This window comes from Beta vulgaris, chromosome 1, assembly GCF_026745355.1.
Source record: "Beta vulgaris subsp. vulgaris cultivar EL10 chromosome 1, EL10.2, whole genome shotgun sequence".
NCBI classification, from domain to species: domain Eukaryota; kingdom Viridiplantae; phylum Streptophyta; class Magnoliopsida; order Caryophyllales; family Amaranthaceae; genus Beta; species Beta vulgaris.
The window spans coordinates 64,106,211-64,126,666 of NC_079202.1; the positions used below are offsets into that span (position 1 = coordinate 64,106,211).

General features: G+C 37.8%; 3 protein-coding genes across 6 annotated transcripts; 1 reads left to right on the forward strand and 2 right to left on the reverse strand.

Annotated features, from left to right (window-relative positions):
* Nucleotides 1–103: 103 nt before the first annotated feature.
* LOC104900284 (uncharacterized) lies at nucleotides 104–3,550 on the reverse strand. The gene is made up of 4 exons (XM_010687959.4): nucleotides 3,393–3,550; nucleotides 711–814; nucleotides 449–611; nucleotides 104–372 (listed from the first exon to the last, which is right to left on the reverse strand). The coding sequence occupies exons 1-4, from the start codon at nucleotides 3,409–3,411 to the stop codon at nucleotides 335–337; spliced, it is 324 nt and encodes a 107-aa protein (XP_010686261.2). The 5' UTR covers nucleotides 3,412–3,550; the 3' UTR covers nucleotides 104–334.
* Nucleotides 3,551–4,577: 1,027 nt separating this feature from the next.
* Nucleotides 4,578–9,886, reverse strand: LOC104896917 (G-type lectin S-receptor-like serine/threonine-protein kinase At5g35370). Of its 4 annotated transcripts, none has more exons than XM_019251333.3 (2): nucleotides 6,400–9,886; nucleotides 4,578–4,950 (listed from the first exon to the last, which is right to left on the reverse strand). In XM_019251333.3, exon 1 carries the CDS (start codon nucleotides 9,124–9,126, stop codon nucleotides 6,442–6,444), a length of 2,685 nt encoding a protein of 894 aa, XP_019106878.2. In that variant the 5' UTR covers nucleotides 9,127–9,886; the 3' UTR covers nucleotides 4,578–4,950; nucleotides 6,400–6,441. The 4 variants fall into 4 exon arrangements, with proteins under 4 accessions (XP_019106878.2, XP_019106790.2, XP_010682254.2 ...); XM_019251245.3 differs by having other exon boundaries at nucleotides 4,578–5,019; XM_010683952.4 differs by lacking the exon at nucleotides 4,578–4,950 and having other exon boundaries at nucleotides 6,009–9,555; nucleotides 9,670–9,886.
* Nucleotides 9,887–12,620: 2,734 nt separating this feature from the next.
* On the forward strand, nucleotides 12,621–19,358 carry LOC104896236 (DIS3-like exonuclease 2). The gene is made up of 7 exons (XM_010683217.4): nucleotides 12,621–13,199; nucleotides 13,773–14,125; nucleotides 14,245–14,298; nucleotides 14,401–14,469; nucleotides 15,843–18,023; nucleotides 18,270–18,341; nucleotides 18,427–19,358. Exons 1-7 carry the CDS (start codon nucleotides 13,070–13,072, stop codon nucleotides 18,802–18,804), a joined length of 3,237 nt encoding a protein of 1,078 aa, XP_010681519.2. The 5' UTR covers nucleotides 12,621–13,069; the 3' UTR covers nucleotides 18,805–19,358.
* Nucleotides 19,359–20,456: the final 1,098 nt, after the last annotated feature.

Below are 20,456 nucleotides of genomic sequence, written 5' to 3' on the forward strand. Positions count from 1 at the left end.
CCTTGCGGATGAGGAGAGGATAAAGATACGAGACCTCGTTTCACACTAGAAGAATTTGCGTCTTAGTAGTCGTACCATACCCTTCTATTCAGGAGAAGATAAATAAAATTAACACCGCACAAATTCAGATGGGAGTTCGTATTATCACATGATCAGCTGTTATGTAGATTTAAGTGATATTACAAGGTATATCAACAAACTAAAGAGCAGTCCCAATTTCCTAAAGCCAGAGTTTATGGAAGTTTTCAAGTTTATACACACGACGTCACGACTCACGATACAATTCCAATAGAAATCAGAAGGGCAACAACGAGGACATTATGATATATATTTTTTAGCCACCGCAGCAGGAACCACAGGCGGGAAGTGAGCCTGAACAAACAAAAATTACAGTTAAGACGAGATCTGAAAGTTCAAAAGTGAGAATCTAGGAGGAAAAGGAACTCACTATGATCTGCACCACGAACGTCCCTCAATCCACGAACGTTGTCTAACCCACGTGGCGGTCCAGGAGGCCCACCACCATATGGGCCCCTTCCACCACCAGGGCCACCACCATCCCATTTCTTGCTGGACCCAGATAATTTCTTATAAGCATCTGACTGCTCCATCTGCAACTCAGAACACAAGCATCATGTATCCAGATAACTGCACTGCAGTTAAACCATATCAAACTGCATATAATTAAGTAACAGCAGCTCCATACTCACCGAGAACATTGTTGTAAAGAAAACTACAATGAAGTTGACAATAGACCAGAAAAAATCAGAAAATGTCTTCAAACGCCATAGTGATTGCTTCGACTTAACAACACCTGGCAATGAAAATGAAAATCTAGGTAAGTAGCTGTGAGCAAATCCGCAATATTGCTTCCAGAATAAAACCACTCCCCCCCCCCCCCCCAAAAAAAAAAAAAAAAAAAAAAACAAGTATGTACACAAACAATTCAATTTTCCAGAGTATAAAAATATAGACTTCAGATAATTGAAGAAACTACATGTCAGATGTTTAGCAAAACAAGAATTCTAGTTGTATGAGAGGAAAAAATGTCAGATGCTAGTACAGCATCTTCCAAGAGGAGGCAATTAGAGGCTTTCCTCCCAAAGGGACACATAAGACAATATTTTTCCTAAGAGGACAGTTCCGAATTAAAATGTGCTTAATTAAAAGTGAGAAAGAAAGACCCAAATACTTTGTTGGGATAGCAACCATGAAGAGAAAGGAAGGGGAGGGAAGAGAGAGCTTGCATTTCCCTTCCAAATCTTTCAACATTGGAAGGACAAGATATATTACCTCCCTTTCCCTTCTTTCAGGGTTCCTTCATATTCATCCATCAAAGCAAACTATGACAGCTAAGGCTAGAGATGACTTGAAAGATCTCTAAGAGGTAAATTCTGATGAGCCTTTATATCAGGTATAACAAAACAGATAATGTCGTTAACAAACTGCAAGCAAGAGAAACAGACATTCTCTAAGCTAAATTCACGCTCCTCAACAATCACAAAATAATAATGGATGGGATTAGAGCGTCATCTTATGTTAATTCCCTAGAAGAGATAAAACACCCTATCAGAGTCGCAGCAGCTAAATTGAAGAGGGTATACACCGAATTCCAGCCTCAAATCCACTACATCCACGTAGCATTATATCCTTTCCCATCTAAAAACATAATCATTCTTAATGTCAACTTGAAACTACAACCCCTCTACCACTTCTATCCACCTCAGGCTGATAAAAGAACTAGTCTCCAATTATAAAAAAGGCAAGCAAGAGAAGTAAACCGCCTCTATAACAAATTCTGCTCACTTAACAAATCTCCAGAGAGTATCTTACAGGTTTAAAGGCCCCTCATTACAATCCCCCAAGAGAGGTAAAACACTACTTAGAAGCCCTACCAATTGGATCAAAAACACTACATTTCCAATCCCGAACACTAAAAGCCCTGGATCCATCTAGTACTAGATCCCTTCCTCTCTAGAACTTACCTAAAATTATCAAGTAACCCAGTCATAAGCTTTGTTAGAGTCAAGTTTGAAGACTATAGATCCCTACCTTGTCCTCTCATGTTGCTGAACAACTTTTAAATCCTATGCAAGCGGGGCTTCAGCCAGAACTAGTCTCCAATCAACCAAGAGCAATTCAAAAGTACGAATACCATGCAATACCAGATCACACAAGCCAGCAGAGAAATCTAATCGTGAAGAAGCAAAAGAAATTTAAATTCATAATCCCCAAAATGAGGAAAAAAAAAAGAAAATCCAACAGTCCTCATCACTCCTCATCAATAGTCCCTACCATCTCTGATTAAAAGGCCTGCAAAGATCTCATTACGCATAATTTACTCCCATATACTTCTATCTAAATTAAAGAACATATCTATCTATCTGGGTCGAAAGACACAGAGCTGAACTCTACATGTCAATAATAACACTGCCACCATCTATGCAATGCGCAAAAACTTGAGCAGAAGACACTGGGAGCTTGATAGGGTAGGATCAATTTATTCTCCCTCTAGGCACTCCATGTATTACCTTTATTCTAAAAAATGTAATTGCCAAATACATTGCTACCGAATTTCACCAAACATTTCTCCAGTAAGATCTTTGTAGTTTCAATTCTAACTAGAGCTGCAATTAACCATTGCGATTTATAAAAAAAGTAATCTCCAAAAGGGGCTAAGTAGCAATTTCGAGGCATAAATTCTAGAAGAAAAAGAAGCACACAGTCCTAATTGCCTATTTTCTACAGACACTGTATCAAACATCAGAAAGTTATAGGATGAAATCCAAATAATGATATTTTGGTAAGTTAAAGTGGTGAAAAAAGATACTACCTCCGTTTCTTTTTAATTATTACACTTTGACATTTTACACTATTCACAAATTGCACTTTGACCCTCGTTTGTGATTTATACGTGAATAAAAACATAGTCATGTGGGATCTTGTTAGATTCGTATAAATATGTATTTTATTAATATGTAGTTTTTATATTTTTTACAAATACAAAATTAGAGATATAAAGGCTCAAAGTAGTGCATCGGCATGCGTGAAAAGTGTAAGTGTAACAATTAAAAAGAAACGGAGGTAGTATATGTTTAGCTGCAAAGTAATTACAAAGAAAACCTAAAATAATGTTTCATCAGTCTAATTTCAATCGCACAATGAAGACACCGAAAAGGTAGGAGGAAAACCAAGAGACGAATAATGCATAGAATATACAGCAACAAAAGGGACAATCTTCATCATCATAATTCGTAATTCATAAATTTGCAGATCGCAATTCGAAATCAATCAAAAACATGGAAGAAAAATGAAATTGATTATTGTAGAGTATAAGTATAAATTGACGGAGAGCAACAAAATCAAAAAATAGAATAAGAAACAATGATTACCCCTCTCGACGTAAGCCATGGAAGACAGATTTCGTTGGAGAGCCAAGCAGAACCAGGTCTTCTACGGAAGGTAATACAAATTCTTTTCCTATATGATTTTTGATTTATTTATTATGATGCGGTCTTCGTGTAATTAATTCCTTAGGTGCCTGCCACGTAATTAATTCTCCAACCATCTGCATCATAATAACCTATACCCAACTGCCACGTACTACTTCTGCGTCACTTCTTTTCATTTATTTTTCTTTTTCCTGGTTTTAGTTTTACCTCAGGTTCTCGATTGACCTAAAGCTTTTCTTTTAAGAGAAAAAAAATCACAAATAATAAACATTATATACACCTTATGACGAGACCACTTAAATTGTGCTTGAAAAGGATTACTTTATTGGTTAAATCATAAGTTAAAATGATCACATTTAGATAATAAATTACCTAGTACTTCATATGGATCACTTCTACATTAAGTTACCATTTTAAGACACCAACAAGTTATCCTCGACTTTTCATAAATTAATCTTTTATGAGATTTTGCATAAGAACTATGAAATAGTTTTAATTTATAATTTAGAATGTTTTAGGTAGTTTGTGGAAAAAGTCTATTTGTTGTAGAAACATTCAAAGGGTGGTTAGTGATTCAGAATTGTGTACATTTAACATAGCCGGTATTATAGACTATACACTTACGAATCGAGTTTGAGAAAACATAAGAATTTTGCGAAAAATTATAAAATGTTCTAGAAACTATAAAAAACAAAGTAAGTACTATTAATTAATTACCCCAAATGTTGTAAATTTGGATCTCAACCTCTCACAAGTCACAAATTACAATGGTAAAGTGGTAATGTTGCGTTGGGTTGAACCAAGCATCAAGTGTTAAAACAAATAGTTTAGTCTTGCCTGATCACCAAAAAGTAAAAATAAAAAGTTTGTCTTTGGCAATTCCAGTGTCCCACTTGAAACTGCAGAAAATGGCAAGCAAGCTTATCTTACTGTGCTGCTTGCATACTACTAAAGTGAGTATAGTTGTTTAACTGCGAGTTGTGTTGTGCATAATCCCTTTTCCGTCTCAATGTACACAAACACGACTGCATATACATGTCAAAATAGCAACGGGGAGAGCCGGAAACGAAATGCATAACAAACACGTACTAAGCAGAATTCTGAAGTTCATACAACAGTATCACAGGAAAAAAAATCACAGCATTCTATCATATTATGAATTTTTGATATACCACTAGTTATCAGGTGAAGACAAATACTTATCTGAATGTATACTACATACTACAAAATTCAAGCACAGTTCCTCTCTCGTATTAAAGAACTTCTGTGAGATGTCTCCTAACAGTTTCCAGAATCTGGCATGGCCTCCTACTCAATACTCAGTAGTCACGACTCAGTACGGGTGGGAAAATAATTTTCAAGATCCATAGTGTTGGATAACCTTTGTCAAAAATAAATAAAAATAAAGCCAAGGAACAATATAATTTCAATTCCCAAATTATCAAGTGACTGCTCATCATAGTATTGCACTTTGCCATGTGCCATCAACTGCTTCTTCCTAGGTCATCAAGAAATAGCAACAAAGCTACAATCAAATTTGTGTTCTGCCTTGTTTTCCTCTGTATTACTACAACACATATCATAGGAAATAAGCAGCTTAGGCAAGCAAGTTTCACAAATCATACATATAAATATACCTTGTTCGCAACTGCAAAGAACGTTTTAGTCACAATTGTGTAACAGTAAGACCAAGACAAAAGATGAACAACCATTCAGCAATGAAGGTTTTAATCTTGTTTCCTGTGTATTACTAGTTTAATACAGCACAAATCACAAGAAAAAATGCAGCTTAAGCAAGCAAGTTTCATAAATTGCATATAGTATACATCTTGTTCCCAACTACAGAGCACTCTTAGTCAACTGAATAACAGTAAGGCCAGTACAAAAGATGAACAACCATTCAATGATGGCTTTACTCATCAGTATTGATATGCGTAAGAACCTCTGTGAATGATATCGTTGGAAGAACGTAAAAGCCTAAGTTCATCTTCAGGTCAAGTAAAGCAAGGTTTACTTACAATTTAACAAATTCCAATCACAAAAACTCTTCAAATATTGGCTTAGCTATATCAAGTATGCAACTAACTAAGTATTGTGAAACACATACACACTCTCGCAAATTATAGCATTTTCAAAAGATTCCACAAAACCAGAATAGAGAATAACCATTATTTCAACAAAGTTTCCCAATATGAATATAACCAATATAATGAAATATCAAATTATGGTTACAGTTATATGCTATATCCGCTTCAAATGAAGATGAAAAAATTCCTATTCTTTAGCGCAAATAATAACACTAATTCAAAAAGATAGGAAGTTTCTTCAATTCTTACCAGTAATTAGCTTTCACATAGCAGACGATCATTGAGTTTCTATATCAGACTTTAATGGGAATAGTCATTTTATTATAGTAAGGATACAACTGCATATACCCACCATCAGCCCTGCCTTACCTTGAGCTGGAGCCTCATAGTGATTTGTATTAGCACTAGGAAGTCGTGAAAAAATATGATGTATGAGAATATGACCCATGGAGTATGTGGGCGTACTTCATAACTAAGTCAAATTTTCCCTTCATAGTAGTCTCAATGGACTTTCAATTTCTCAAGGGTTTGCATATACAGACACGACAAATGATGTTTAAGGAGCAGCTTACAGGAAAATCATATGCCAGTTGAAACGGGACAGCTGATAATTAACAAACAGTAACTTACAGTACAAGAAGAAGTTAAAAAGGGAAACTGATAGCTAACTAGCAGCAGCCAACACAATAATTGCATTGTACCAGTTGAACTCTCTCAGAGTTGACCGCTAGTAAATGATGCAGTTAAATTTATGGAAAAGAGGGAAGGTTTAACAATATTTCTTTAGGATAAATAAGCTTTCTAGAACAACATGCTAGCATAGTACATATTCATTAATTACAAGATTCAGAAAAGCTTACCATATAATTTACAGAATAGTAGCATAAGCTCAGCCATAGAAACTATCGTGGACCTGAAACCTGCTGAGATGAAATATACGAAAGAGTACCATGTACTGTACCACTTGCACTCAAAAGTGAGGTATGAGGTTGATCTGTCGTGAAGTCATCTTGTTGATCGGCATTGCCTATGACAGAAAGTTCAGAAAAACGACGTCCATAAAATCGCAGAAAATTTAAAGATTCAAATCTAGGATGGCCAAGTTCGATCCTTCCTTCAAGCATCCCAACAATAGTCATCATGCTTGGTCTCAGAGCTGGCTCCTCATGAACACAACATAAAGCAATACAAACTAATTTTTCTACCTCTTCTCTTGTCACACGGCCCTCTAGCCTTGGGTCAGCGAGCTCCAAGTACCTTCCCAGTTCATGCATCTCCAATGCAAGCATAGGGAAATATACAAGTCCTGAATTGGATGATAGTGATGAACTATTCCCAATACTATTATCATCATCCAAACTATGGCTTTGTTGCACTGGCTGTGGCGAACAATTTTTTCTTCCACTCACAAGTTCTAGCAGTACCATTCCATAACTGTAAACATCCGTTTTCTCCGAGATGGCAGAGCTAGTAAGCCACTCTGGTGCAAGATATCCCCGAGTTCCTCTCATTGTTGTAAAATGACTGGATTGTTCAGGATTTAATAGCTTTGACAGCCCAAAATCAGAGATCTTTGGCTGGAAATGATCATGCAAAAGAATATTTTCTGGCTTCACATCACAATGAATTATCTTATTTTCACAACCATTGTGCAAATAAGCAAGAGCACGTGCTGTTCCAAGAGCAATATCAAATCTCTCTTGCCATTCTAGGACAGGACCGTTTCCAAATAGAGTCTTTTCCAGGGATCCGTGGTTCATGTACTCATAAACCAATAAGCGCTGAGTTCCTTGAGCACAAAAGCCTCTAAGCTTTACCAAATTTGCATGGTGAATATTTCCAATGACTGCTATCTCTGTGCAGAACTCCCTCTTCCCTTGAAGACCCAGATTGGTAATCTTCTTGACAGCCACAACAGTTTTATCTCGTAAGGTTCCCTTAAAAACAACACCAAAGCCACCGGAACCGATCTGAGTACTGAAATCACCAGTTGCTTCCCTCAATGTCTCATAATCATACCTCACAGGTAATCCAGGTATTGAAAAGGCCTCTGCTTCTCCGAAAGAAGGAGAACTTAGGTGGTCTGATTTTTCTAGTCCAGCTAGGAACTTCTTCCGTTTTCTCCACCATAGAAGGGCAAATCCAGCAGCCACAAGGAGTGCAGCAAAAGGAAAGATAACCAAAGCAACCAATGTACTTACTTGTCTTGGACTTCTAGAATGATTGGAAGCACCATCTGCTGTATATATTGCATCTAGGATTTTGATGTAACCTAATAGATCACTCCCACCAGCGACATTTGACATAAATGATCCCAAGTGGTTGTGAATCAAGAAACAAAAACCCGATGAGTCCCTGTGGAAAAGTCCCAAACACGAGCAGTCTTTGGAGCAGAGATCCTGACACGTGGACAAGTTTATTCCATACTTTACGGGATCTGAAAATTTGATATCATAATAGTACTTGCCAGTCCCCAGACCTAGATACGAGATGTTCTGAAAATTTTGTGAACTTTGATTGTAGGAAGAATTACAAGCAAGTGGTAAGGATATAGAGCCTTCATTTGGAATACAACTATTTGTTTGATGCTCATGCTTAAAACCAGATGGGCATGAACAAGCAGGGCCATTTGATGTCCCAACAATACTACACAACCTAATTCTTCCACAGATATATGGGATTTCACAAATTTCACGAGGCCATACAAAATCTTGGTTCCAATCTCTTCCTGAAAAGCTACTGATTATGAAGTGGCCATTAGAATAGACCTTGGCAATCCGGAAATCAGACGGGAACAACTTGACTTGGAGCACAATAATTGATCCATTACGAGCAAAAAGAGAAAGCCCATTTGTATTTAACACTAGATATTCCACCAGATAATTGGAGTTTCGATGTGCATTAGGATCCATAGACAACTTCGAATATGTTGATCCACCCCATTGCAGTATGGAGTCAGAGGTGGTAACTGAAAGACTATAATTACCAGTGGAGAGATGATCGTCTGACTCTGTGAGCGAGCTGGTTAATGAAGTCCCAACAGGCAAGGACTGAGCCATCACAATGGTATCAGTTGGAAAATGAAAACTCTCCCAAAGAGAAGCGTCATTTTGATCAAGAAGCATAAGATTACCAAAGTCGGAAAGCATCATGGCTAGGACAGATGAATGCAACTGTGGAGTTGACCATTTAGTATTGCCGTTTTGATCAGAGACAGTTAAACCATGAGAAGAAAGCAGAATCTTACCAGAAATCGAGATGGGAGCATCGCGGTTAGCAGACCAAGTAATGGTGTGGGATTGAACATGTATGACACATAAGTAGAAGGTAGTTTGCTGATTGCCGGGATTGAAAATAGCTGCCTTGAAAGTTCTGTTTTGTGAATATAGGAAAGCACCATGATCCTCAACGAAGTGAAGGTATGAAGCAGTATAGTTAGGAGTGATGCGATAGGAGGCAGAAATGGTGGGGAACAAGGAAATGAAAATAAAGGTAGCAGAGATGATAAAAAAAGGAAGCCATTTCTGATTTCTGAAGCAAGAAATCAAATTCTCTCTCTCTCTCTCTCTCTCTCTCGGTCTCACCATTCAGGCATTCACCAAGTCAATCCTCATTTCGAATTTCATCAGCTAGGCGCTAGCACTAAAGTTTGGGACAGTTGACAGTTGACAGTTGGCGTGTTCTTAATATTATATTCATGTAAAGCATTATTAGTCTGACTACATTTCACCTACCCTACACATCTGCCACGAGAACATCAGAACATACATACTACTACATACCAATTATTGCCAATAAAAACAAACAAGGACCCTTCCAGAAATCAAGCATAATCTAATCATCTAATAAGTAATAAGATAAAAAAAAACAATAATAGAATCATGGACATTGAAATTTGGTGTTAATGAAGTCAAATTGAAAGAGCAAGCATTACCTCATGTCTCATGGCTCATGGCTCATGGCTCATGCATGGGGCGGCCAGCCGAAAGTTTTGACAAAATTGAAGTTCGACTATCCTGCAAAATTGGCACAGAAATTAGAAATCGCCCAGTCGCCAAGTCACCATGTATAAATTATAATCACAAGTTTTCCTCTCTCTAAAATTTCAAAGGGTGAAGCTACTCATATACACGCGGTTTGTTTGGAGCCTGAAGGGGGTTCATTTAACTCCTGGAAGGCGGAAAGTTGACTCAGTCACTGCAGTGCCAGCAGCCAGTGCCAACTCTATGTCAACCGACATTGCGCCACTGGGTCGAGATGAGGAGGATTTTCAATTTTTTTTTCACCTCTTTTTACACTAACAATCTAACATCATAAGCTGGCTATGTTTGGCTAACCCTAACATCATCAGCTGAAAATGTAACAAGTACTTATAAATAATAAGTCACATGTAATTAACAAGGTAGCTACTAAAATGGATAACACGTTGACATGGATAAGGTAACTATTAAGGAAATTCGTTTATTTGGATCATTTCAATTTGAAAAATATAAAGTTCGATGTACATTAAATAAAAATCCATTTTTTAATAATTTTGGGCGGGTTTGGACAAAAAATTTTGGCCCACGGTCGGACTCGAACTGTTTTTTAAAAAAACTTTGGGACGAAAAGCCAAAAATGACTTTTTAGCCTTTTTTTTCGCCTGTCCCAATTTTGAGCTGAAATAGCTGGTTTTAGGCATGAAATTTTGGTTTGAAATTCGTCCTAATCTGGTCCAATCAATAGGCATTTTTTCTCGGCTTGGCCCGGCCCGACCCATGGTCACCTATACTCTCTCTTTAGTCTCTACTTCTACATCCCTTTGTCTCATGCGCCACCCTCACTCGACCCGCTGTGGTGCCACACTACCACTTTTCGCCGTACCCCACGCCCACTGTCGACACACTCTTGCGAAAGCCATCTTAAAACATGGCCGACGAAGACGAATATCCCCTTCCCCTCGAAAAATCCCCCACCCACCAAAGAACAAATTGGTCTAGTTTTTCGATGGGTGGGGGAATTTTTCGAGGGATGATGGTGATTTTTAAGGGGATGGGGGCATTTTTCGAGGGATGATGGTGATTTTTAAGGGGATGGGGGCATTTTTCGAAAGACGATGATTTTTAAGGGGATGGGGGAGGTTTTCGAGGATGATGGTGATTTTAAAGGGGATAGGGGAGGTTTTCGAACGATGATGGTGATTTTTAAGGGGATAGGGGAGGTTTTCGAAGGTATGGGGATTTTGGCCATTTTTTCGAGTGGTAGTGGTTATTCAGAGGCAATATAGCAATAGTGGTGGATCAGGGGGTGGTTCTCAGTGTTGCAATAGTGGCGGGGTGGGAGTGGGTGGCTGTAGTTACTAGTTAGGGTGGGGGAAGGGCTTTCTGTTTTTAGTATAGTTGATTAGGATTATTTATGATTTAATTGACATTAATTTAGTTTATTAGGAATTAATTAGAATAATAAGGTTGATTTGACTTAAAATTAACGAAAATTTGACGGTAATAGTTATTAAAAGCATTTATGCATCTATACTAATATATTAAAAGGCATGCGTAAATCAGGAACGGTGCCACGTGGTGCTCTCCCTAGGGAGTTTTAGTTCATGCAATCCATGTACAATAAAAAAAATTAGAAATTGCATAGTATATGTTTTGATCCCGTGACCTCAAATTCATGTACTAAAGTTTTAACCACTAGACCAAGTTGTATTTAGTGATATCATATCAAAGTACAATATTAATAAATGAATTTTTTCTTACCCGGCGCATAGCCTGAGCCTAATAACTAGTTTGATTTAAAAAGTAAGAGTAACGCGTGCATTTTTAGAATTTTAAAATTCCACAGGGGTATCATGTGAAAAAACGTTAAATAAAACATAAAAGAAAGAGTTTTTTTTGTCAAAACAACCTTTTAAAAGGGTCATTTTGTGAGAAACAACCTTATATTTTTTTTTTTTTATGAAAACAACCTTTAAACTCTATTTTCTTGTCAGGTAAGATCCTTCGACCATTTTCAGGCATTAATTTGATTTTTCTGGCGAAGTCTTTTTTTTTTACCTCCATCCCCTCTCTTTTTCCCTCCAATTTCTTTCTTGTAAATCCACCCTACAAAAATCATTCTCTCGCTTTCCCATCTATTTCTGAAATCCAGAGCAGTTCGATCCCCCTCTTCGTCCTTTGTGGATGCAATAGGGTTTAAGGAGTAGCAAGGCAAGGAAAATTCGAGCGACAGGAACGGGCAAAAGAGGAAATTATAGCAACAATGTGAAGAGAGATAATTCACCATTGTTACCGGTGAAACTCTTCAACGAGAAATGACTACTTAGGTTGATATTCTCAAGGCGAATTACTCGTGGACTGAAGCTGATAGAGCCGCTGCTAAACAAGTCACTCATCTTCTCGCTCAATTCGCTAAATATGGTACAAATCTATCGCCTCTGTTTTCTGTCTCCATTCTTACTGTTAATGGCAACAAGTTGGGGGGAGTTTTCTTAGGTTAACAACATTCAAGCTGAATTTTTTGTGCAACCATGGTGAGATGAGAGAAAGGAGAGGAAATGGCAAGTTTACAGGAGATTCAAATTGGGGTTGACATTTGAAAGAGAGGAGAGAGAGAATGTTTTGTTTAAGTTTGAATTAAGAGGCTCTGCTCTAGGCTTCTGGTCAGGTGTTGAGCAGTGACTTCTTGTGCAAAAGGAAAGTGCGAGATGGTGAGGGTGGAGGATGGAGTATGGGGGGTGAGGTTGGAGGTTGGGGTGGGGTTGGGAGAGAGAAATGTTGCGTGAGAGAAAGAGAGGTCAGGCTGGAAAGGAAGTGAAAGAGAGGAGAGAGATAAATTGGAGGGAAAAAGAGAGGGAAGGGAAAAAAAAAGTTTTCGTCAAGACGAAAACTTAAGTCAATGCAGGAAAATGGTCGAAGAGTATGATCTGACAAGAAAATAGAGTTTAAAGATTGTTTGTCATAAATTGACACTTTTAAAAGATTGTTTCAGATAAAAAAAAACTCTAAAAGAAAAGGAAAGTGAAGAGCTCCATAGTGGGAAAAAAAAGGGGAGAAAAGTGAAGAAAAAACTAGGAGTCGGCGCCCAACGTCTTATTTCCCCGCCGACCAATGATGATGAATGATGGCGTCGCTTTCAATTACACGCTTTGTCCTTCTCTCCCTTCTCAACTAGGACTAGGTGTAGTATCCATCCGCATTCGCCCCTTCCTCTTCTTCTAATTCTTCCCTCTAGACTCTAGATTTACCCTGTCCTCTTTTCTCTCTCCTTTCTTCATCAATTAAATATTTCTACTACTATTTCATTTCATTTTTACAAATTCTTTCTTCATCCCCTCGTCTCCTCGGATTCTTTCCTTCATCGTCCCCTTCACTCCTCTTGCCTTCTTCCGTGATTTTTTAGCTCTTCGGAAGATTCCCCCCTTTGTATCTATATAATTCTCTCTTCAACTTTTTTAAGATATTTTCTCCAATTGATTTTAATTTCTTTCTCTAAGCAGTATAACCTTGCATTAATTTAATTTAATTTAATTTAGTGTTGTGTTAAGTTATGGGTATGGTGGTCGTCGAACAATTACAAGAGGAACAACAATCTGGCGGTGTCAGGTCCGAAGATCTCATTGATAAGAAGAAGAAGCGTCGATCTAATCGTCGCTCTAAGCACAATTCTTCTGTCTTCGGTATTCTCATCTCTTTCCTTGTTTCAACCTCTTTTTTTTTTCTTTTAACAAATCAAATCTACTACACTAGCCTGTACTATTCACTTTTTTTTTTTTTAATTCATTACATCATTATTATTCTCAATTTCGCCTACTTTGAAAACATTGTCTGACCTCATCTCAGATTGTGTTGTATTGCTTATCGTTATCTCATCATGCTGTGCCAACATGAAAATTTTAACAATCGGCCTTCTTCACTTACTGCCATCTTAATCTATACTGCGTCACATCAAATACCATCAAGTTTCCATTTTTGTCCAATTCTTTTCTTTTTAGCTCAATTTGTTTTTGTTTTGCGTAATATATTATAGCTTTCCTTACATTGCTTAAATACTTACATTCAAATTACTTTTATTATTTTGATTATCATCGAGTGCTCAATATATTTTATCAAAGATAAACAGCGCATTATTATTTTGGATGAACTAAGATTGAATTCTGGAATATTGTTTTGGGACATAAGGAGCTTTTTGGTAATTTGCAATGCTATTGCTAGGGTTGGAATAGTTGATTACATTTCTGTTTTTTTTCCAGGGTCAGAATCTATTGAAGTAACTGGACAATGTCAACATACATCTCAGGGCTTTCAGGATGGTTCCAATTCCATGTCAAGAAGTGGTTCTTCGTCAAACCAACACGCAGTCGACACAACATCCGGTGTTGCATTCAATTCCGTCCCGCCAATGCATATTGATCAACCAGGAGTGAACCTGAACTCTGGCATAAAAGTTCTTACAAGGTCTTGTCCAACTCCAGATGCCTTTCCAGATTCAGCTCAACTGCATGATAATGGGGATGTCCTACCGCCTTATCTAGTTTATGGGTGTAACAAGCAAAAGCATTTTGATCCACACTGGTCCTTGGACGTTGTTATGGAGGCATTGCAGGTTGGTTGATTATCTAGCAAAACTACCTTATTAAGGTAAAGCATGTACTAGTGTTTATTTTTTTCTAATGATATGTCTAATAATATGTTCTTTTTTCTTCTCTGTCTGTTTTTTTTTAGAGAGGCGAGGTCTTTCAAGCTATAATACGCGTCAATGCACATAATAGACTTGAGGTCTGCCACATCTGAACATCTTAATGGTTTGCATATATCTGTGTGCAGTCTGATTTTCATGATAAACTGATGCCTTTATCTTCTGCTTTCTCTTTGTGTTAGGCGTACTGTACGATTGAAGGTGTTCCAACAGATGTTTTTATTAGTGGAATTCCTAGACAAAACAGAGCTGTAAGTTTGTTGCTACTTTTTCTTTCTACACACTTATGTCGCTCTCTTGATTAGCATAGCTGCTTTCGGTTTTTATATTGATATTGGGATTGTGGCTTACAAATATGGACACATAGCTTGTTAGTGGCCGTGGATATACAATTAGGCTCTTTGTGGTAAAGTTTTCCCCCCTCCCCCCTTTTTTCCTTTAGACAATTTGATTTCTCAGGAGTTTTCTTCGTTGCTCAATCTAATAATGCCTGTGCATTTAATGGTCAATAATCAGTTTCAAGAGATATTTCAACCACCTTACTATACTACCGGTAGGATTTTCTGAAGAAGCATTAATGATGTGGTAGGAGTTTAGTAGTGCCTTTTCTCCATCCGCCTTTTTGTATTCAGCCATTCAGTATCTTTACTGCCAAGTTGTCTGTTTTGTTTCTGTTAACCTGGCTGGGTTTGGTGGACAAGAAGCGGACAATGTTGTAATTCTATGAAAAAATCCTTAATTGGTTTGCACTTTGTATTATGCATCTTGCATATCGATATTTGAATTTTATTGACTTATGTTTCTCACTCAGGGCATGTTAACCTGACTTATGCACTTGCTTTTGTGTTATAAATAATAGCGGTAACTTCCACGGGATAACCTTGTGCACTATTTACTCTTGAACTTTCTAATTTTGCACAATGCATGCAAAACATAATCTCTTAGTTTTCGTCTATGATTCTGATGCGGCAGTAGATTTAAACTACCTAATTAGCAGGGGCTGCGCTGGAGTTTGCTGATGTTGGCAACTATATAGGGCCTTATACTGTTTGGGGCATATAATGTTTGGGGCATTAGATTCTGATGTTTGGGGCAACTATACCAATTTTTCCAAACTTTTGGGTATATGGTGCACAAAATTAGATACATAGGGTATCTGTTGAATATGCCTTGGAATGAAAGACAATTCCGAATCCGCTTTGTCTACGAACAAGGAAGCTATAAGTAATGCAACTATGAATCTCATGGAGAGTTCGATCAAGAATAGGTGGTGACCCGTGAAAATTTTCGAAATAGAAGAAAATTAGTACTATGCTAATTTTATACTCATTTTCTGTACACAATGCTAAGACTCCTTAGGAAGACTAGAAAAAAAGTTCTCGAAAATCTGTGATATTCTTTGAAATGTAAGTGCATTCCGGAATCATACGTTTCCTGCATATCTATGTGCCTTAATAGTTGAGACTGAATAACTAAGATGTGCAGAAGTGCATAGTTTGCACACACTCTTAGTGTGCCTTTCACCTTGGTGAATAGTGTGTTGCTCTGTAGTCCTTTTGTTAATCACTAGGATCACTAGTCCTGTTGTTGATCACTTCTATTTTGATGGATGGATTTCGTGCAGGTAGAAGGAGATGTTGTTGCAATTAAGATTGATCCTCCTCAATTGTGGAGTAAGATGAAAGGATCACTAGGATCTGCAAATAATTCTTCTTCTATTGAGGACCGTGATCCTCCTGTTGACACTGAGATCACACATGATAGCTCCAAGGGAAAAACTAAACTCGATGTGGAATCTGGTTTGGTGCATGTGTCAAATTGTTCACCTGTTGTGGAGAACGGGAGTGGAATGAACTATACGTATGTGAATGGCCACCACTGCGCTGGCATTGATCCTTCAGGTGAAGGTTTCCGTCGTGGAGAGACTGGGGTACTAAATTCAGTTGAGAAATTGTGTCATTCAGTTGTTTCATCCCCTTCTAAAAGGCCAACTGGTAGGGTTGTGGCAATTATAGAACCCTCTCTTCGTAGAAATTCTGTTATGGGTTTTCTTAACGCTAGATGGTTGCTTTATAGCAAGGAGGGTTTCAGAAAAGAGAACAGACTCAACACAAATATGCTGCCTCCTTCCAGTTGCGATTACGTCATGCTAATGCCAACTGATCCAAAGTTGCCTAAGATGATTGTCCCTGTGGAAGCTTTGCCAGCTGATGTTAAGAAAAGGTTGGATGACGGGGATTCGTCAATTGAAAGAGAACTTGTTGCTGCAAGGATTGATAATTGGGCTGAAGAAAGTTTACTTCCACAAGCTTGTGTCATGCGTAGTTTTGGGTGTGGTGGAGAAGTTGAACCACGGATTGAGGCGATTCTGTTTGAAAATGGCATTTGCTCTTCTGATTTTTCTCATGATTCACTTTCCTGCTTGCCAGACGAGTTGTGGCAGATTCCAGCGGCAGAGTTGCAATGCCGGAAAGATATTAGAAACCTCTGTGTATTCACAATCGATCCTTCGACCGCCACTGATCTTGATGATGCCCTTTCGGTCGAAATGTTGTCAAATGGAATTTACAGGGTTGGGGTCCATATTGCTGATGTGTCTTACTTTGTTCAACCAGATACTCCTTTGGATGTAGAAGCTCAAGTTCGATCTACAAGTGTTTATATGTTGCGACGTAAGTTGCCTATGTTACCTGCTTTGCTGTCAGAAAATTTGGGTTCACTTATTCCAGGAGTAGATAGGCTCGCTTTTTCTATCTTCTGGGACTTGAATGTTTCTGGTGAAGTCCTAGATAGATGGGTTTGTCGTACGGTGATTAGGTCTTGTTGCAAACTCTCTTATGATCATGCACAGGACATAATTGATGGCCTAATTAGCGTAGACAGTTTGGAGAGTGATGGACATGGCTTTCCTCAGCTGTATGGCTCTTTTACTTGGCATGACATTTTCCAGTCTATAAGAAATCTTAACAAGATATCTAAAGCTTTGAAGGATAACAGATTTGTTGATGGTGCATTACGCCTTGACAATGCAAAGGTTGTCTTCTTACTGGATGAATGTGGAGTTCCATATGATAGCATGCTTTGTGAGCGAAAAGACTCCAATTTTCTGGTGGAGGAGTTTATGCTTTTGGCAAATAGGACCGCTGCAGAGATTATTTCAAGAGCTTTTCCAGACAGTGCTTTGTTGCGGAGGCATCCTGAGCCTAACATGCGGAAGCTCAGGGAGTTTGAAGTATTTTGCAGCAAACATGGGTTAGAATTGGATGCTTCTTCATCTAGCAGCTTACATACATCACTGGTTAAGATCAAAGAGACGCTTAAGGAAGATTTAGTTTTTTATGACATACTAATAAATTATGCTACAAAGCCAATGCAACTGGCAAAATACTTTTGCACTGGAGACGCGACAGTGCCTGAGAATGATTGGGGTCATTATGCACTGGCAGTTCCCCTCTACACTCATTTCACTTCACCATTGCGTCGATATCCTGATATAGTTGTACATCGGACATTAAGTGCCACTATAGAGGCAGAACAGATGTATTTGAAACATCAAAGCAAAGGAACTAAACTCAACCAGGCAGGGAATGCTAGGTGCTTCACTGGTATGAATTTTGATAAACTTGCTCTCCAATCTGTCAAAGGCCAGCAAGCATTATCAGCGTCGGCGCTTAAGCACAAGCTACCTTGTAAGGAAGCACTCACAGATGTAGCCTCCTACTGCAATCAGAAAAAAATGGCAAGTCGACATGTCAAGGATGCTGTTGATAAACTATATATGTGGGTTTTGCTGAGGAATAGAGAGGTATGTCCTGTCTGTCTGTTTTAACAATGTTGTTTCTTTAGTTTTGCTGTAAATTTATATCTTGTCTCTTCTGGTTAACAGTGCTTGCTAGTTAACTTTTGTTGCTAGGTATTGATGTCCATGCAATTTATACTTTTTATAATCTCTTATTTCTGAATTAGGTTTTGAGAATATTGTAAGCTTGACAGACTGACAGTTAGTATAGATGCTATTGCTATCTTGACATCAACTATGCTTCTTTTGCAGATTTTTCTGTCAGAAGCAAGAGTTTTGGGTATAGGTCCAAGGTTTATGTCCATATATGTCCAAAAGCTGGCGGTATGTGTATTTTTCTTTTTCCACCTTCATATTAAATTATAATTGAAGTGTCTTTTCTCATATTTCTTATGGTATTCTTTGGTAGATCGAGAGGCGTATATATTATGATGACGTTGATGGCTTGATAGCAGAGTGGCTTGAGGCTACATCCACACTTGTGCTCAGCTATGTACATAACAATAATAATAAGCGCTTCCAGCGAAGAGGGAGCCCTAAATACAAACAGCTAGAAGAAGTGGCTTTGATTTGCAGTCCTTGCAACTTTGAACCAGATCTTGATCCTTCGCTAAATGACAATTCTGGTAAACCACCATGCGAGTCTGTTGCAAATATCGATCCTGCTGTTTTCCCCCTCACAATTCGCGTTCTATCAACAATCCCTGTTGCACTCCATGCTGTTGGCGGAGATGATGGGCCTCTAGATATCGCTGCCAGGTTGTATGTTGCTTCGTATTTCAGGTGACTTACAATTGTGATTTCGAGCCTCTTAGAAGACGGAGTTCTCTTCCATGTGGAAATCCTGGAGCTTTACATTTGTGTAGATAGTGATGTCAGTGTATAGTCTAGCAAATCTAAGTGCCATAGCATCAGTTGGTGGATTCTATTTTACGTTGTTTTTCCCCCTCTTGACCTGAACATCTACTCTGGTATTAGGTGAAGGGTAAATGCTCTGGCTGTCGCTGGAAGTGGCTACTTTTACTGCACGCTGCTTGTGGGAAGATCTGGTCCATCGGATTATTTTTTACTCTCCGAATTGGGCCATTCTAACCCTATACGTTACGTGGTCTAGCTTTTACCTCCCTTCTTTTGCCTCACTCTTTTAGTTTTGTTTATTGTTGTTACCCAAAAAGTTTTTATAATTTTGGGTAGCACTTGCCATTAAGAAAAAGAAAACGCAGCAGTTAGAGATCTACATCCTCCCCAAGGGGAGTGACTGCTCCAATTAATGTGAAAGTGTGGCTTTTGTTGGTTTCACTTGTTTCTTAGCAATAAAATTTTGATGTGCTTTTTGGAGAACTACTTGGTTGAAAACTTGAATAATCTATGTGAGGTGTTTATGCAAGCCTATGGGCCTTCACGTGAGTTAGATGGGGAATTTATAAAGTGAACGTCGACTTTTTATGTGGTTATATGATTCTGTTTTCTACATGTTGAGTTCATTGAACACGGATTATGGATAATGTAGGAAATTAGTTATTAGATTTGGGCTATACTTCGGGTAAGGAAATATTTTATTTATTAATATTGTACTTTAAGATGATAATGGTAAATATTACTTGATTTAATGGTTAAGATTTACTTGAAGTGATGAGATTAACCCTTATATTATGTAATTTTTATATTTTTTAAATTGTACTATTTGGATTACATGGATTAAAATACCTTTAAGGAGAGCGTCTCGTGGTGCCGTTTCTTGTTTAGGAACGTCTTTAAAGGCCCGTCTGTTAGTTGGTTATAAATGGTGTTAATGAGAATTAATTTATTTTTAAATTTGTGAAGAATAACATTGTCCATTTCTATGGTAATGTTAATTTATCTTAAAGTGTTCATTTTCTTTCTTGAATTTTCATTCCCATTCAATACCACCGTGTAGGTGATAATGGAAATTGCTTTCCCTTGGAGACAAAAACACAAGTTTAGGGGTGAGATTTGTTTGCCCATGGAGGAAAAATGCCCTCTCCCATGAAGATTTTAAGCGTGATTACCTGATAAAATTACTCTAAAAATTCATTCCCATTACCGTAATTTATTAACGATTATCAAATAGGCTGTTAATGTATTCGTGTAGATTAGCGGTTACATATTTTATTGGTCATGTTGTTTATTCTATGGGGAATTTTTTCTGAAAGGGGGTTTTATGCAGATTTTATACTATTGTTTTAGGTTTTTCCAATGTAAGTCATACTTGCGCATTAATATGTGTTTAGGTTTTTTGGTTGCTGGCTAATCGAAGAAGGAAAAGAAAGGGGAAAGAAGGGGAGGAAGTAAAAAAATGTTGTATTAGGATAATTAGACGAATAAAAATATAAATTTGGGGAATTAGTTAGATTAATTTTCGTAATTTTATCAAGTTTGTTACTTGTTCACGTGAAGATGGGATAACTATGAGAAATA

Bases quoted from the DNA above. Each gene is read 5' to 3' on its own strand.
- LOC104896917 (XM_019251333.3), bottom strand. From the start codon at position 9,126: ATGGTGAGACCGAGAGAGAGAGAGAGAGAGAGAGAGAATTTGATTTCT.
- LOC104900284 (XM_010687959.4), bottom strand. The intron at 612-710 runs GTGAGTATGGAG...TCTGAGTTGCAG, and splicing joins TCTTTACAACAATGTTCTCG to ATGGAGCAGTCAGATGCTTA. The intron at 373-448 runs GTGAGTTCCTTT...TTGTTTGTTCAG, and splicing joins CGTTCGTGGTGCAGATCATA to GCTCACTTCCCGCCTGTGGT.
- LOC104896236 (XM_010683217.4), top strand. From the start codon at position 13,070: ATGGGTATGGTGGTCGTCGAACAATTACAAGAGGAACAACAATCTGGC. The intron at 14,470-15,842 runs GTAAGTTTGTTG...GATTTCGTGCAG, and splicing joins TTCCTAGACAAAACAGAGCT to GTAGAAGGAGATGTTGTTGC. The intron at 18,342-18,426 runs GTATGTGTATTT...ATTCTTTGGTAG, and splicing joins TATATGTCCAAAAGCTGGCG to ATCGAGAGGCGTATATATTA.